The sequence below is a fragment of the Morchella importuna genome, assembly GCF_003444635.1.
Source record: "Morchella importuna strain M04M26 chromosome Unknown Morimp01GS030, whole genome shotgun sequence".
In the NCBI taxonomy this organism is placed as follows: domain Eukaryota; kingdom Fungi; phylum Ascomycota; class Pezizomycetes; order Pezizales; family Morchellaceae; genus Morchella; species Morchella importuna.
This window is the reverse complement of record NW_025763427.1, coordinates 351,859-369,196: the sequence shown is the minus strand read 5'-3', so window position 1 is coordinate 369,196 and position 17,338 is coordinate 351,859. Positions and strand designations below refer to the sequence as shown.

Genomic DNA, 17,338 nt, shown 5'->3' with positions numbered 1-17,338 from the left:
AGGTTCATAAACTATCACTCGATTATAGGAACCAACTGTAAACTCGTTCGTTTGACGTTGTTTGTTACGTTCAGGGACACGGGGAAGACCAGAGTACTATGTACAAGGAATATGACGGATCTTCCCAAGAGAATATTCGAGTTATTGTCTATCCGTGATAGATAATGAAACTGCTCCTCCTGTCCCTCTTTTTTTTGGGCAACCTCATGTTCAACTCCCACAAAAAAGCATCGGTGCCACTGATTATAAAGCTCCGTGTAACCATAGTGCCTTAGGCCTCGAGAGTTAGGTGCTCGTGAGCGCCGACTATTTTTGTTCTCCCTCTTTGGATCCCCTCAGGAGCTCCTTCCCTGCCAATCATGTCATGTAGTTTTAAGCATACCCAGAATTCACCCTTGTAATGAATACCCCCTCCAACCTTAGATGATCGGCTCAACAACACCCGAAATTAAGATTTTTGTGTAGGTGGTGTGGTGTAAAATAGGATTTTCCAACAGATGCTAATGGAAGGAAGCTTAGCGGACGGGTGGGTATTAAAGCGCCACTATAAAGTTATTGCGAGAGATATCGATGTGGCCCTCTAGTAAAACCACACTTCAAGGGCGTAGGGCACGGCTACATGCAGTCTCGCGCCCAGCCCGTGTTGACGATCCTCTGCACAACAGAACAATCTGGGAACAAGACCAGGGTACGGCCTCTCCCCTCCTCGCTCAACTAGAGGCCGAGGGTCAGCTCTCGGGAATGCACTAGCCCATTCACCATCAACTAACCACTCCTTCTTTTCCACGTCGAGCTGTTGATGGCCATACTAGGAATTAATTGTCATGTAGGCAGGCGGCCATTTTTGGCGTGTTTAGAACATAGATAAGAAGGGGAAAGAGTACATATATGTATGACCCGCCCAGCTGTCGGTACTAATTGTTGCACATTTCCCATACTCTCCACAATTGACAGATAGGAACTACCTGAATGGCAGGATCTGACAACTGGGCGTCGGTCACTAATCAAGCCCTGCAGCTAACTTCGCTTCGGATATTGAGCTACATGTGGCTTGGGGGGAGGGCATGTGTTGACCCGAGGGTATTTCCGGACGATAACTTGAGGTTTAGGGGGTATTTCGGCACTTTCCTTGCTGTGATCTAGATATGCTCTAATCTGTTTTTTTTCTTTTCCGGTTTCTTAATACGTGCACGGTCACTCTGAAATCAAAGTGCCCATGATCGACGGTCGATATTGACCTAATCTGTGCTGAAACCGGCTACTTTAATAGGTATGCCTCAAGTCTCATATATCCCTATCCATGAGCCTGGAAACGGTGCCAATCCCTTCTGAGACAATCGTGCCCCCATAGGTAATGGCATCTTATTCCTTCGGCTGCTGGCTTGGAGTTGGGCACGCTATTTGTGGGGAGTTAGTTGTAGCAATGTGTACAATGAAGGCTAGTGATGTCGTGGCAGAGATGTGGTCGGTAGTAGAGCATTTAGCGAGATTTCCTGCAATTAACCCTCCCAATACAATCATCATCTATCTTATGTCGAAATACCCGCTATAGTATGGCGTACTTTTAGGCTAGTTGGCGAGCCGAACACTTATAAGAAGACAGAGGCCAATTAAGGAAGCAATCAGGAGCCGTTATCCTTGGGATGAGATACGACTGTGAAGTCGAAGTACATACTCGGTGTATGTGAATGGGAAGTACAGGAGAGATTTTGGGCCAGAGCAGAATAGGAGATATCCCACAAGGTGGCCCGCGGGCGCATTTGCGGAGGCCATATAAGTGCAATAAAGCCCTCGTTTTTATGACACTTTTCTTTCTCCGTATACCGGAATGGCTATGACATATCAGAAGCTGTTTCTTATGAAGATTCTCCCATTTGGATAGCTAGTAGTGAGAGGCTTTTCCTCCAAAGTTGGCGTCAGTTCCAGATACATCATTGAGGGTTCGATCATTAGGTCTTTTAATTGGGATCTGCGGTGCGCAGTAGGCGATAAAAAAGGTAGTTAAGTCTGCATCAAAATTTTGCCACACGTTTATAGGACATCTTCGATAAAGTACAGGTTCGATCCAGAATTCAAAATTCCACGCTGTCACGATCCGGATCATAGCAGTCAGCAAGCCAAGAAAACTCGCAAAACACGAGTGATTACCTATGAATCAATAACCTCACCGAAGGTGTAGGTATGCAAACAAAAAACATCCAAGTATCCAGGGTACATGTAGGCTATATCCGGGGAGAGGAGGGCGCAACAACGCAACGGGCGACTCTACAGCGATAGGAATGATCTATGGAAAAAATAGTTATATGGTGCATAGATATTTCGCCATACAATTTCACCCCCCTGTTTTTCCATAGATCATTCCGGTCGCTGTACGCTCGGCATAATTCCCGACGGGAGTGGGTATCAAACCTACCAGGATTCCCTCTTTCAACCCTCACACCCTGGTCGGACACACTTCTAGCCGAACGTTCAAGCTTTTTTCTTTTCTTTTTCTAGTTGTTCGTGGCTGCATGTTGTTGGTCTGTTTTGGATGCCGAGTGGCCGTGATTAGTATTACTGGGGAATGAGTGGGTGCCAGGGTGCCTAGGGGGAAGCGTGTGTAGAACTTTCAAAAGATCTAAATACCAAGCATTGTGGGGATCGAAGGTGCAGGTGGATGGAGATGGGGCAGGCATATATAAGGACCCGACAATCTCCACGCCCAGCTTTCACCAAGACTTTTTTCCCACCCCCCCACTCTGGGTCTTGAATAAATACCAAGCAGTACCCTCACCATGCGCAGCTTTTCCCGCTGTTTCTCACTGCTACTGCTGTTACTACCAGTATTATTGTTTCTTGTCTTTCCTGCAACTTCAACCTCAGACGACAGCACCACACCTCCACCAATAAACAACCTAAACCCCATAATACACGCCCGGATATCGCTGCGCTGCGAGACGAGCTCCACCTCGCCATGGTCCAGCGACGTACTCAACGCTGCCACAATCCTATTCACACGCGGGCGCAAGCGGTGCCAGCAAACCAACACGGTGGGGTCTGTGTGCAAGCTACTGAAGACGCTCGACACGGCATCAATAGGGATATGTGCGATACCAGGGCACTGGGTGACGTGCCAGCAGGCTGGAGAGGTTGCGGGGAAACTGGTGGAGAAATGCCAGAAGTTTCTGAATGGCGCGTGGAGAGTGGGCGGGTACGTGCTGGTTGACCATAACACGAGACCAGAGGTTGTGAGGATTATCGTTTATAATAGCGGCGATAATTAAGGGGGGGGGGGGTGGGTGTGGTGGATGGTGGGTGGTTGGTGTGATTGTGAGTGTGAGTGAGGCGAGATATGGGATGTGGATGTGGATTCGGGCCGTGGGTGCCGCGATTTCCGAGCGAGTGATGATGGGTGACCGGGGGTGGTGAATGAGGGGTTGGTTAGCTTGATGACTACATAGACTGGCTGGGGGGGAGGAGTATTTGCATTTTTTATTTTTTTTTATTTATTTTATTAATCTTTCCGAGTGAGCTAGGGAGATATTATTAATGGGCAATATTGAAGGAGAGAAAAAAAAAAAAAGGGATTTTCGAAGGATCGCTGTCCTGGTAGACGCGTATCCTTTGTGCGTGTCGTTTTGAGGATTTTTGGTTGTGGGATTGATTGCGGGCAGGGATGATTGGCGTTTCGGATGATGGGCTAAGCTTTCTCAGATCCAGATGGCGTTTGGCTACAGTTGCTGCACAGTGCACACTGTGCACACTCTGCTTTGGGAATGGTCGGCGCACAATTGCAAGTGCGCCCCCATCCATCCAGTCAGCCATCTGTCCCGTGAAGAGAACAAACTTAAGAGCCTGGCCGGCCGGTATCGTTTATTCGACTGTATATTATTATTGTTATCGCGAAAGCCAGTGTATTGATATGATGTATTATTATTCTGCATGTGTGGGAAGGCTGCTATAATATGCTGGTTGCGATCCGACCGTTAGCTAATGGTTGAGACATGCATGTGTTATGTAACTTGTTTTTTCTCCTCTTTTTTTTATTTTTATGTTTATCATGTGCTTTCATGTAAGGCGTTTGAGTGTTTATTTGTTGGGATTGAAACATGCACCACCACCACTGTGGAGGGAGCATGTGAGACCCTTCCCGTTGTGGCTTGTGTGTACGTTGTTTCCATGTATGTATAGAAAACATGGACTCTACTCTAGGCAGCGCTTGTATGTAACTCGAGGGAGGCGCTGTGTGTGTGTTCCCGTCTGAGGAGTACATGTACAGCTTGCGGTAAGATTATTGTAGAAGTATGGGAGGAGCCCTATTGGCTTGCCCAGCCATAGAAACCCTGTAGTTAGGGCACACAGCACTCAAGAAAGACCCCCCCCCCCCCCTAAAGAGGACACCGTGGGACTGCACAAAACCTCTCACCATGTAGATCTGACTCTTGCTCTACCTTCGACTACCTGGTCGAATGATGTCAGTAATATGCCTCCTCCACCATTCATTCCCACAGAGCCACACCGTACAGAACTCACCAGAACCACCGAGCCTGCAGTACCAAAAAAAGCGAGTGGATCCAGTAGCGTTACGGTATTGTTGCGGTATTGCCTACGATAGTGTTTAGGATTCTCGGAAGTTCCGTATTGGTACAGTATATACCTATTGCGTCCCCAGTTTCTCGTACTGTATGTAGCTTATCGAATCCACCCGCAGCCGCCTTGAGTGATTATCAATCAGCCTACAACTCACATACATACCTACCTACGGGATGAGAACCGAGCAGAGCGGGGGTCTGCGGCGAAAGGAGGGGGGGGGAATCCCATCTAGAGTATTCTGTCTGCCCACTCTGGATCTCCGAGACTCCCGTAAGTGTTGCCCCTCGACCGACCATAGCATTTATCGTCACGGCCAATCACTCGGTAGTCCTTTCATCAACGGGCTTGGCACACGTGACCGTGTCACCCCTGTCTCAGCCAGCTGCAGGTCGAGAGCGGATTTGGAAGGAAAGCTCACAGCAGCCTGAAGTCGAAGCTTGTAAGTTGTAGAAGTACCTTACCACATACTTACTCTGCCTACATACACTCACATACACCTACATACACCATACACCACCACCATATCCATCCGTATCCACCCCACTATCACGGACACATATCCCACCACCCCTACACTCCCCCTCCACCACCCCTCCATCACCCCCACCACCATCTCCCCCACTATTCTCCCCCTTCCCCCCCACTATCAACTCAATCCCGGGAAGCTCACGAAAGAATAAAAACATACATACACAGATTTTCTCTTCTCCCATCAACACAACACACAACAAATGGCCGCCGCCCGCTTCTCCGTACAGCAGTCCCCCGCCATGCCAGCTCGTACACAGCCCTCGGGCAGACTAGGCGGCGTGAGGTCCTCGTTCCCGGCCGCAAAGATGGACCTTGCCCCACCACCGCCGTCCATGACGCGCCGCCGCTCACAGCTCCAGCTCGGACATGGCAGCTCAAATAAACCGATATTACCAGCTGGTTGACCTCTCCTCCTCCTCTCTCTCTTTTTTTTACAATCACACCACCCCCCTGAAAACTTCTTTCTCCCGCTCTGCCCAATTCTTTTTTTATAATACACATACACAAAAAAAAAACACAAAATGCTGAGATGTTCTATTGCCCTTTTTTTCCCCATTCGCAGAAATCTTCGCCACAATCCTCGAATACCTGCCCGTGGCCGACCTGCTGCGCTTCGCCCGCGTCTCCCGCCGCATGCAGGAGATGGTCTACGACGACACGCGCTGGGTGTACCGGCTGCGCCTGATGGGCGTCTGGAACGAGACCGAGGCGCGCAAGCGCTTCGAGGAGGCCATGAAGCGCCGCCGCGCCACCATGGCCGCCGCCGCAAAGGCCCAGGAGAGCGCCCTCTCCGCTGCTACCGCCGCCGCCGGCGGGGACCGGTCGTCGACCATCTTTGACGCCACGGAGGAGGAGACGAGGGCCCGCAGGCCGGTCAGTGATGGGCTGGATATGATGGCGCCGTTGAAGGCGGAGCTGCCGCCGCTGCAGAGGGCGAGTTTGAGGGATCCGGCGAGCCTGCTGCTTGTGCTGCCGAGTGTGAAGAGTGTGAGGGGCTTTGCGAGGCAGGAGTATGGAAGGGTTTATGGTGCGCTGGCGCCGCTGTATTTTGATCTTGCGAAGGCGAAGACGCATACGGATCCGGTGGTGTTTAGGATCTTTAGGGATCCCGAGCAACAGGCGAGGATGCTTGCGCAGATGAGGGTGTTTGCGCTGAGTGATACGGCGTATGGGTTTGGGGAGCGCAGGGAGAGGTTGAACCTTATGGCGGGCATCTTTGAGAATGCGGCGTTGAGGGAGTTTGAAGGGTGCGCTTTCTTCTTTTTTTCTTCTTTCTCTCCTTTCTTCGGTTTCGGTTTGTCTAGCGGTGCTGATTGTTTGATAGCGGCTACGAGTCGGGCGATATAGACGGCCGCATGAAGCGGTATGCTAATGTACTAATATTGCTTAACGGAGGCCAGGCGTGCGTGCAGCTATTTGTGCAGAAGCACCCCGTCACGTTTGAGCGCGAGAAGCTCGGGAACCCCATGGACTCGTTCGACAAGCCGACACCGGGGCAATTCTCACTCGCGCCCTCAGCGACCTTCTTTGACCGGCTCTCCAAAGTGATCAACGAGCAGGCCTCCGTCATCGACCGTGTATTCCCTCCGCATGTCAACGTAATGCTGCCCTTCCTCGAGCGGGTGTCGGAGGACGTCATCGCCGAGTACATCACGCCCATCCTCGAGGAGGCGCACGAGCGCGACACCGAAATGTACCTCAAGGCGGTAGCGGGCATCTACACGCAGTGCATCAACTTTGCGCGCACGCTCACGCCGACCAAGGGCTACAGCGCAGACACAGACCTGTGGGCGCAGGACGTGCGCGCCGTGGTCGGCCGCGTGTGGGAGAGCCATGTCGACCTGTACCTCAGCGACGAGCTCGAGTGGTTCCGCAAGCGCGGCGAGACGGAGGTTGAGCGCTGGGAGAAGAAGATCCTTGATGCCGACGCCGCAACGGAGTCGTTCTTCATGTCGAATATCAACAGGGAGGCGGATAAGCGTGACTTTCTGTCGACATTCAAGAAGGTCATCCTCATGCCCGTGTCGGTCATTCCGTCGCCGTTTGCGCGGAATAGTGTACAGGTGCTGCCGCCGAAGACGGAGGCGGCGACGGCGGCGGTGGAGACGAGCCCGTATGCGGGGACTACGACGACGATGGAGGCGGCGAGTGCGGGGACGGTGGGCCCCCCGCCGACGACGGAGCTGGCGGCGAAGGCCGCAATCATGAATTCTAGGCTCGAGGGCATCCGTTCGCTGTTCAGCCTCGAGGTCGCACTATCGCTCGTGCACAACGCCAAGGAGAGCCTCGAGCGCGCCGCCCTCTTTGCCCGCAGCGGCGGCCAGACCGGTGAGGAAGCGTATTACCCCCCTCTCCCTCCTCTCCCTTCATCTCAGTGCACCTGTAACAGCTAGCTAACACCACCGCCAGCAAAGAACAATGCGAAGCCATCTTCATCGCGCTGCTACAGGTGCTCGGCCCCCGACATGTCAAGGCCGGCTTCGACAAGGCCGTCGAGCACCTCAAAGCCTACGACCCGCGCACCGTCACGCAACACAACCGCGTCGCGCCACTAGTCACCTTCCTCGAGCTCGTCAACGTCGGCGACCTAATCCAGCAGATGATCGACGTCTTCTACGAGCAGGAGCTCGTCGCCGGAAAACTCACTGACCGCAACGACTTCCTCAACCCGGCGGCCAAGGAGAAGAAGCGGTTCGAGCAGATGCTTGACGAGCGCGTGGCCGCAGGGCTGAACATGGGCATCGACGTGCTCATGGACGAGGTGGACCACATCTTTGCGACGACGCAGCAGCCTGCGGACTTTAACCCGGGCGTGCTGAACGGCGTTGGCGGCGGCGTGGGTGGTGGTGGCGGTGTGGGCGGGGAGGCGGCGATGGTGGATTTTGATATTGGCCCGAGTAGGACGGCGGTGCAGGTGGTGGAGGTGGTCAGTGGGCATACGAAGCTGCTGGTGGGCAGCACGGATAAGAATGTGCTTGATGTGTTTAACCAGGAGGTTGGCGTGCGGCTGTTTGCCTCGCTGTGTAAACATATCAAGCGGCAGCGCATCAGTGTCGATGGGGCCATCAAGCTCATCAGGTCTCTCTCCCTCCCCCTCCCTCCCCCTCATATACAAACTAATAAGAAGCATAAAAAATTAGTGACATGAATCATTACCACGCCTACATTACGACACTTAAGATTAAGGCGCTCGACGCATACTTCAACGCGCTGCGCGAGCTGTCGCAGATCTACCTCATCGACCCGGGCCACGCGCGGCAGATGGCGACGGTGATTGCGGACCCGGCCAGGTTTGGCGGGATTTTCAGGGTCGAGGAGGTGTATGAGTATGCGACGAGGCGCGAGGACTGGTATCGTGTGAAGAAGGAGGTGGAGAGGGCGATGTATGGGATTGGGTGTGTGGTTTGTTAGTGGGGGCGGGTGGGAGGGGAGGGGAGGGAGGAGAGGGGGGAGTGGGATAGAGGAGTGGCTTTTTTATTTTTTTTTATTACTGGTTTTTTTTCTTCTGCTTTTCTTTCTTTCTTTCTGTGTTTTTTGAGCGAGCGGGCGGACGAGCATGTGGTGGCGGTGGTGGGTGGTGGAGATTCATAGAGTATCACTCGATTCTAGAGGAGGTGGTGGTGGTAATGTACATGTACCCTACCCTACCCCTACATACAGTGGATCATGAGTGATTTGTGATTTCGTATCGTATCTCAGTAGAGTAAAAGGAAAAAGTACCTAATATAATCGGCGTCGGTCTAGAGCCTCGTAGAACTAAGTAATCAATCATACATACATCCTAAATTAAAGAAGCCATTCAAATTTCAAACCATACCTGAGCTGCAGGACATCGCGGGAGTTGCGGTATATGTACATAAGTAGTGTGGTGCTCACGAGCTGTGATGGGTTGTGGCGGGGGCTACTTACTGGCTTCGGTCGCGTTGCGGGTCTGTTTGGCCAAGCCGGGTGAATCATATAATATCACTCGGTGATGTAAATACCTTACCACGCCGTGTACTTCGTTCCGGTGCCATGATTAAAAGACTTTGGCCATAAGCCATAATTAACTCTGCTAGCATAATTCCACCGCGCGGGTACGGCCTCAAGGAGCCTAGCTACATAGCTAGTCGCAGATGTGCGCACAGCGGCGCGCCTGGTATTTTGTTCGTTGTTCCAATTATGTATGTACTAGTTACCTGTGGGCGGAGGAGGAGGAAATGGGGCTCAGGAACTTGAGGTAGGTCGGTTATCTGGTGTCTAGATTTAGATAAGCCTTTAACCAAGATGGGGTCTTCTGTAGAGAGGGCTGGGAGGGGGGGATGGGGGAACGGGGATGATGATCATGGTCAATCACTCGGATTGACAAAAGTCTGGGGCACAAGACTAACGTTTACCTTCAACACTACATGTACATACCAAAAAAAGTAGCCTGAAGACTGGGCACCTTATAGGGCGAGTACATATTCATAGGGGGGTACCATTATATATAGGGAGAGTCGACTGCATGTATAGTTTGAACAGCAGTGGCTACGTAGTTAGCACTGGGTGGCTAAATAAGTACATGTAAAGAATATACGCCTACTGACAGCAGGCAACGACCCACTGGCTAAGTCCCACGCGAAACAAAAGATAGCAAGCCTTTTCCCTGTAGCTAAACCAGCAAGGTGTCCAAATAGCCATAGGGGTGTTGGCTATAGCCAGCCAGCCCTACGTCTCTGCAATCCTGTTGGCCAAAATCAAGTCTTGGCACAACTCCCAAAAGTACAGTACCATATCTGACAAACTATCGTAGGGTTACGGTATTGTTGCGGTATTGCTACGGTGTGATATTTAGGTTTCCGATTTAATTCAGAAGTTTTGCACAATTCCGTATTGGTACAGTACCTATTACATTCCCATTTTTCGTACTGTATATAAGCCTGCTCTCTCCCCCACCCACGGGGGAGTAGCCCTCGAGGCAAGAACTCCCCCTAAGTCGACTCTCTCTCTCTCTCTCTCTCTTTTTGCCCCTACCTACCCCCCTTGTGCGGACAGCGCAAGTCCCAGAGAGGGTGGACTTGCGCTGCCCACACAGAAGGGAGCCGTTTAATTCTTCAGCCTTTTCTGGCTGCTGGGTCCCCCCCCCAAGCATCCAGAAGGGGCTGAGTTACGTTAGGACGTTTCTTTGGCATCTCCCAGTGTCTCAGTTCCGGTTAAAGAACTGGGAGGGGCCGAGTTGTGTTAGGTCACTCTTCTCTTTTCTCGGCCTCTTCTAGTCCTTGGGCTTCGGCCTGGGGACCAGGAGGGACCTGAGTTGTGTTAGGTGGCTCCGATCGCTGCTCCCCCTCCCCCCTTTTTTTTCTTCTGCACTCTCCTAGCAGAGGGTGCAGAGACCACTATCAATTTCTGGGCGCGGTCCGAGGGATTGATAGTGATCTCGCTGTCTCTTTAGCTCTTTGTTCTCTCTATGAAGGTGTATAGTCTTTCTTGGATTCTGTACGTACGAGATCGAGACCTTAGAAGGTCTAATCAACTAGGTAAGTATCTAATGGCGGTATAGCTGTTCACCTTTTTTCGTCCTTTCTTCCCACCTTTTCTCGTAGACTATCGTTCTGTAGAGCCATATCCCTGGCCGGGCCCGAAAGGTAATATCCCCACGAGAGTTGACTACAAACGTGGGGGCGCCCATATCTACAAATCAGCGGCGAAGATCCTATCGTAGACGGAATATTTGTCGTCTAAATTTACGGAAAAGTTCTAAAATGACACTGTTTTCAGTAGACGCGTTCTACAATAGTAACACATGATCCAAGACGATACAGTTCTCTATGATCCGGAGCGAATGATGTACATACTAAGTATTATGGATGGCTGAGCATTGGCACTGAAGGGTTAGGGGTTCTTCATCCTGACACACCGCGGCCAAGCTGGCTCAATTATCACTTCCAGCGCAGTGTCTACCATGGGCGAGTGGTCTAGTGGTTACATGGCTAGACTGCTCGTCGGGTTAGACACCGAGTGTTTGGACAAAGGTCTTGAGTTCAAACCAGGGGTGGGGATAGTACGGAGCACTTATCTATGGTAAGCCCGTGCAGTATCTTTTGTTCTTTTTTTATTTTATTACCGTAGCAAAATATGTTAGGTAATTATTCAGCAAACTGTGTCATCTTGCATCATGTGTTGCAGAACACGTCTACCGAAATCTGTGTCATTTTATTAAGTTTATTAACCCCGTAGAGCTATTCGTGATGAAGTAGAAAAATCGGTTTTCTTAGATTTGTATGAAAAAGCGCAGGCGAGAGATATCGTAGTTTTAATTTACTTCCCGCCACTTGTTTACTTCGGAGGTTGAGTACATTCTCAAAATATGGGACTAGGTACAGTACTACAGTTTCCAAGCAGTATCTAACTGTCTTGTTTAAATATTCGGGAGAAAGTGGGAATGCAATTGGCAATTAATGCAGACATCCTTATCAACCTAAATTTCCTAGGTCAATAATAGTCCCAAGAAAAGTGATAGCGAGACTACCAACATCTCCATTCCTAGTGCCAACCACATCATCCAATTGGCGAGGCAGTATCCGCCAGTGTTCACGCTACACCCCCGAATCGGTAACAAAAATGAAGTAGGCATATAGTACTGATGTTTGATCTAGGAGCAAGCTATATATATATCGTATAGTATATCTATAGACTAAAACCATTTAAACCACAAACACTCTCCGGACATCATTTATAAAAACTATACTAATACGAGCCTGGTGGGGCCCCCATAACGCTCGACTCTCCTACAGCCTTAATCATGACACTCGCAAACCTCCCTGACATATCATCGTCCTGCCTGGCTGTCTCAACACCCATGAGGATCTTCTTGATACCCACGTTCAAATCCCTCCTTCCAGTAGCATCCGCCAATTCCCTTACAGTCTTCATCTGCTCCTGTTCTGGGAATTGCAACTCCCGCAAGATGTATGTGAGCTCACGGTGATCTGCAACATTAGGGACTGCGATTTCTGCATCGAAGGACGTCAATAAGTCCATCTGTGATAATACAGAGCGTTCAGTGGTGGTGGCAATGATAAGGAGTCGCCTGCCCTTGGGTGGCTGTTTACGCAAGAGGACCATGAGGGTTTGAAGGACAGCATTGGAGAAGCGCGGTCCAATGGGGACCCAGTCGAGAATACGCTCGATATTATCGACCACCACGACACTGAGGGAGGATTTATAGGCGTCCATGAAGATCTTAGATAAGAATGAAACTTTACTGGCTTCGTTGAACCCAACCATGGCCTCCGGGGAAATAAGCTTGATGAATGGAAATTCGGATGCCATAGCAATTGAGGCAGCGAGTGCGGTTTTTCCAGAGCCAGGTGGGCCGTGCATGAGAACTGATACAAGAGGTGTCTTTTCTGATTTGCGGACCTGCTCAACAAACAGCTGTCCCTCTGCAAGTATATTTTCGATATTCTGAGAGTAACGGATGATTCCACCTTGGATACATGCATCAAGCTCCTCTTCGCTCACACCGAAAGCTGGTCGGACTTCTTCAAGCGCATTCATAAAGTCCTGGCGGTTGACTTTCATGTTTTCGATATCCTCAGAGATCCCCGCAACAGTACCAACTTTGACATGACGATTGAAGGCAAATGATGATGCGCTCTTAATAAGACCCCCAATTTCAGCTCCTGAGAAGTTCTTGGTAACTGCTGCTAGTTCATCAATGTTTACATCCGGGTCAATGACATTATTTTTGCGCATTTTGTTTGTGTGGATTTTCAATATTTGACGACGACCGAACTCATCGGGTAGAGAAATTTCCATATGAACCTCGAGACGGCCTGGACGGAGTAGAGCCTCGTCGATCATGTCAAGACGGTTAGTCATACCAATAACAAGAATATTGTTCAGTTGGTCGACACCATCGAGCTAGATGTATCTATTAATGTCTCGTCTCGGAAGGTAGTTGAAGGTAGTTGAGGAAGTGGGTTCGAACCTTAGAAAGAAGCTGGTTGACAACTGAATCACCAACACCGGTCCCATCATTCTTGCTTCCTCTCTGTTTACAGATAGCATCTAATTCATCAAAAATGATAATGTGCAAGCCGCTCTCTTCCGCCTTTTCTTTGTACTCCTTCTCTGCATCGGCGAAAAGCTTTCTGATATTCTCCTCCGATTGACCAACAAACTTATTTAGGATTTCAGGACCATTCACAACCTTTGGTTCCCTCGCATTCAACATTTTTCCAATCTGCCTGGCAATAAGTGTCTTCCCCGTTCCGGGTGGCCCATACAAGATTATTCCCTTAACGTGCTGGATACCAAGCTTGTCTACTAGACCTGGAGGAAAGATCCTAGAAGCGAATGCACGACGGAAAATTTGTGAGAACTCTGTATCAAGACCACCAATTCCCATGTCCTCAAACTTAAAGTTAGGTTGGATAATAGCATTGGCAGCAGGGCGTTTGTTGGAGCCTTTGATCTTAATCGGAGACCTTGCATCTTTATAGAAGGTTATAAAAGTATGCGGTGTGAGAATACCGCGGTCCGATGGGTTGCTACTTGTGGGCGCATCTGGGGGCAGAGCTCCCTTTTTATCGCCTAGGCTAATGACTTGCACAGTTTTGACGACTACTATAAGCTTGATATTGCGGACGTCCATAACGAGACGCTGCCCTGGAGCAAAAACTTGGTTTTGAAAGGTCTAAAATCCATTTGCTTAATAATAATCTCTTGATAACGATGGATACTCCTCACCCGTAAAAACTGTTTCGTCAAATCATCTTGATCATATTGCTCATCACTGATCTTCCTTGATGCAAAGCCTAGCTCCAGATCCAAGCTCCCTAAATATGCAGCACCTTGCTGAGAAAACGGATCATAAGGCGCCATACGGATCCTTTCCGTCAAGCTCCATTGTGCCCAGTCTCTATGTACGGAGGAGAACCCTGCGTAGCCAGGCTGAATCTGGTTGTTGGGTTTTACTGAAACCACAAATTTATCGTTGCAGATAACGTATTGCTCGGTCTGAAAGTCCTGGGGTGAAACAGCGACACTAATACCGCAGCTATCAGCTCCAGCTCTTTGTTTCGTAGTACGGAGGGGGATGTTAACAAATTAGTAACGATAAATTCATCGTTCGGGCTTTTAGTGAGCTGAAACTCTCTGGATGGCGCCGTCCCTCGATGCGGAACTGGGACTCTTTGTGGCGGACCTCCAGGCCCAGGTCTAGCTCCATAGTTTGGGTTATACGACATGATAGCTATGTGAAGAGTTAGCGACCAGGTGAAATTTGAGATGAGGGAGGTACATACCAAGAAATCTAGAGAAGGGGCTAGATACAGTGGCTACAGGAGAGAGAGATTGAACGAAGTAAGTAGGTATATGAAACTGCAGAAGTATTGGGCTTGTGGATACGTAAGTTACAGGGCCACATGCTTAGAGGTCGTGCCAAGAATGCAGGATCAGATAAGATCATGGCGGGGTTTATCAGGTCATAACAGTCAATTCCATGGACTACCTATTTTAATATACACATACTTACACACGTGTGAAAATTCTTATATATTATGTCTAGACCCAAGACTTATGGTTATTTCAATTGCTAGATTCGGCTACATATAAATAACCGAATGGGTTAAAATTGTCTTGAGGGTTAGGGTTGGCCGGGATTTCATAAATCGCTGAAAAATACCACTGAACAACCTCACCTCACATAAGTCACATATGTACGTAGAATGGATACTTTCTATTTGAGTTTAATTGGATGATTATGTTTCGCGTTGCTCGGTACTTAGGGGTTCTTAATTTGTCCCTTACTGAGAAGCTTTGTTAATTACACATTTGGAATACCATATTGCAAAAAAAAAGAATCTATTGCTTTTGTGTCGGTATCTCTCCTAAAGTCAACTAATGGCGCTCACGCTGTCAAGAAAGAATATAAGATTAGCAATTATAATAGGTGTAAATACTATAAAGATATCCGATGACTTACCATTCTTGGCTTTGATCTGACAATACTATCGACTCTAAGCAACATCTCTGTAGCCTCTGATGCAGATGAGACAACAGCACGTTTAAGTTTGTAACTTTCAATCTGTTACGTATAATTCACATTAGCTAAGAATAATAACGACAACGCCCACGCTGAACATACCACGCCAAGTTCTCTCATATCTCCGATTCTTCCACCTGGGTAGTACAGATCTAGTCCAGAGCTGGACATTCCGTTGTTGATAGCGGCACGCAACTTCGCAACCAATTCACTGCTGTCAAAACCCGCGTTGTCGGCCAAAATTGTTGGGAGTTGCCTCAGTGCCCTGCCAAATGCTTCGATGGCAAGGGCCTTTTTTCCTGGGGTATTCTGTGCAGCCTGCTCAACCGCTTTACTCATGATCATCTCCGAGCAACCTCCGCCGAGAACAGTTCTGGTCTCCACAACAGTCTGAGAGAGAACGGAAAGAGCATCATGGAGAGACCTCTCAGCCTCGTCTAACAGCTGCTCGGTAGCTCCCCTAAGAACTATTGTGCATGCCTCGCCAGCTGCGACACCAGAGAACTTGATCAAAGTATCTTCTCCGATGATGACCTCTTCGATAAGATCACATTGGCCTAGCTTGACAGACTCAGGATGATCGAAAGTAGAGGTAATTTCACCCCCGGTAACAAGAGCAAGGCGCTCAATGCCGTCAAAGTCAGCATGCTCAATAGATATGATTCCAGCATCCGCAAACAATTGTTCAGGCCAGTTATAGATCAGCTGACGGTTGACAAAACAGTTGATACCATGAGCCTTGATCTTCTCAACCTTGGCACGCATCTTTTCACGTTCAGCCTTTTCAAGCTCGGCGAGTTTGCCGGTAGAATCAACTTTGACACGAGCGCCAAATATCTTGATTTTATCGGTATCCATAGCTACGAGCTGTTAGACATGTAACAACAGCTATGAAAGGTAATGTTTCGAAGACTTACCGGTATTGGCCACAAGGATCTTGGCTTTCTCAAGTCTCTTTGGCTGGTTGACACCAATTCTTTTATCCAAAATAAAACCCTCATCCAAATACGAATCACTAAGCTTTCCTCCTGCTTTCTTGATGATCTGAATGTTGTTCAAATTGGTACTTCCCTTCAACCTAAGAACCGCGTCCACTGCAAGCTTAGAAAAGTGCTCCTTGTCCTGGGACAGGACCTTGGAGCTCAGCGTTGTCCTAGAGATACTCAGAAGATCTTGCTTGAATTTCTCCGCATCCTCCCTGTGATCAACTGCACTGTTCCTTAATGCCTCAAGAGCAGCTGCAGATGCGACCCTGTATCCGTCAATGATGGTCTGAGGGTGAATCTTTTGATCGACAAGTTTCTCTGCTTCGCGAAGGAGCTCTGCAGCAAGGACAGTTACAGATGTGGTACCATCACCAACTTCGTCGTCTTGGACCTTTGAGATGTTGACAAGAACCTTAGCAGCAGCATTGTCGAGCGCTATCGACTTCAGGATGGTGGCACCGTCGTTAGTCACCATTATCTGTCCTGTCGAGCTGTTTCCATCATTTGATTGTCAGATTTGTTCTCCATTCGATGGAAAGCTTCATTGCATCAAATGTTGATAGGGTGTGTTTATACTCACGCTGACTGTAATATCTTGTCCATCCCCTTCGGACCTAAAGTCGTCTTAACCAAATCCCCTACAGCTATCGCACCAACAAAAGCGGACAATCCTATCATATACCAATCAGTATCCCCCTACTACCTATCACACTCTTATCTTCAATCGATTATGAGATTCGGAGGTGGGGGTTAACGTACTGGCATTTTCTCCCCTCTCCTCCGTAACGTCCTCTCCAAAGATTTGTGTGGGATTACTCTACGAGATATCAAGTTAGCTTTGATAGAACGATTTTTGGATGCGGTGAATGATTTACCATTGTTCGTTTGTTTTTTGACTATGTATGGCGGGGTACCGAAATAATTTGGTGAGACGGAAACTTGAACGAGGGACAGCACCCCGAGCACGTGATCTGAATATAAGAGTCAGGTTACCCTACTTTTGACTTGGTGTCAATGATATTATTGCGTTTGTTGAGAACACCACCAAAAACCGCGATTAAAGAAAAGTAATAAGAGCTTGAAAGTGAGTTTTCGGACTAAATTCAATCCCTCTGATTACTTTCTTAAGTAAAAAAAATGGGAAAACAGTCTAAAAATGTAAAATCGGAGAGAGAAAAGCAACACTATGCACCCTCTCCTACTCAATATCAGATGATGGGACATGAACAGTCATAGA

The 17,338-nt window shown here is 48.9% G+C and overlaps 4 protein-coding genes across 4 annotated transcripts; 2 read left to right on the top strand and 2 right to left on the bottom strand.

The window, feature by feature from the left end:
* Positions 1 to 2,774: 2,774 nt before the first annotated feature.
* Positions 2,775 to 3,263, top strand: LAJ45_08559 (uncharacterized protein; the record flags this gene model as incomplete). Its single annotated transcript, XM_046118109.1, has 1 exon — positions 2,775 to 3,263. The coding sequence occupies one exon, from the start codon at positions 2,775 to 2,777 to the stop codon at positions 3,261 to 3,263; it is 489 nt and encodes a 162-aa protein (XP_045968707.1).
* Positions 3,264 to 4,745: 1,482 nt separating this feature from the next.
* LAJ45_08558 (uncharacterized protein) lies at positions 4,746 to 8,514 on the top strand (the record flags this gene model as incomplete). Its single annotated transcript, XM_046118108.1, has 7 exons — positions 4,746 to 4,842; positions 4,901 to 5,011; positions 5,269 to 5,502; positions 5,666 to 6,350; positions 6,428 to 7,441; positions 7,513 to 8,181; positions 8,244 to 8,514. 7 exons carry the CDS (start codon positions 4,746 to 4,748, stop codon positions 8,512 to 8,514), a joined length of 3,081 nt encoding a protein of 1,026 aa, XP_045968706.1.
* Positions 8,515 to 11,811: 3,297 nt separating this feature from the next.
* Positions 11,812 to 14,539, bottom strand: LAJ45_08557 (uncharacterized protein; the record flags this gene model as incomplete). Its single annotated transcript, XM_046118107.1, has 7 exons — positions 11,812 to 12,990; positions 13,058 to 13,765; positions 13,819 to 13,886; positions 13,956 to 14,116; positions 14,176 to 14,323; positions 14,376 to 14,408; positions 14,488 to 14,539. The coding sequence occupies 7 exons, from the start codon at positions 14,537 to 14,539 to the stop codon at positions 11,812 to 11,814; spliced, it is 2,349 nt and encodes a 782-aa protein (XP_045968705.1).
* A 431-nt stretch (positions 14,540 to 14,970) lies between these two features.
* Positions 14,971 to 16,979, bottom strand: LAJ45_08556 (uncharacterized protein; the record flags this gene model as incomplete). Its single annotated transcript, XM_046118106.1, has 7 exons — positions 14,971 to 14,985; positions 15,056 to 15,157; positions 15,218 to 15,975; positions 16,033 to 16,592; positions 16,682 to 16,772; positions 16,861 to 16,918; positions 16,977 to 16,979. The coding sequence occupies 7 exons, from the start codon at positions 16,977 to 16,979 to the stop codon at positions 14,971 to 14,973; spliced, it is 1,587 nt and encodes a 528-aa protein (XP_045968704.1).
* Positions 16,980 to 17,338: the final 359 nt, after the last annotated feature.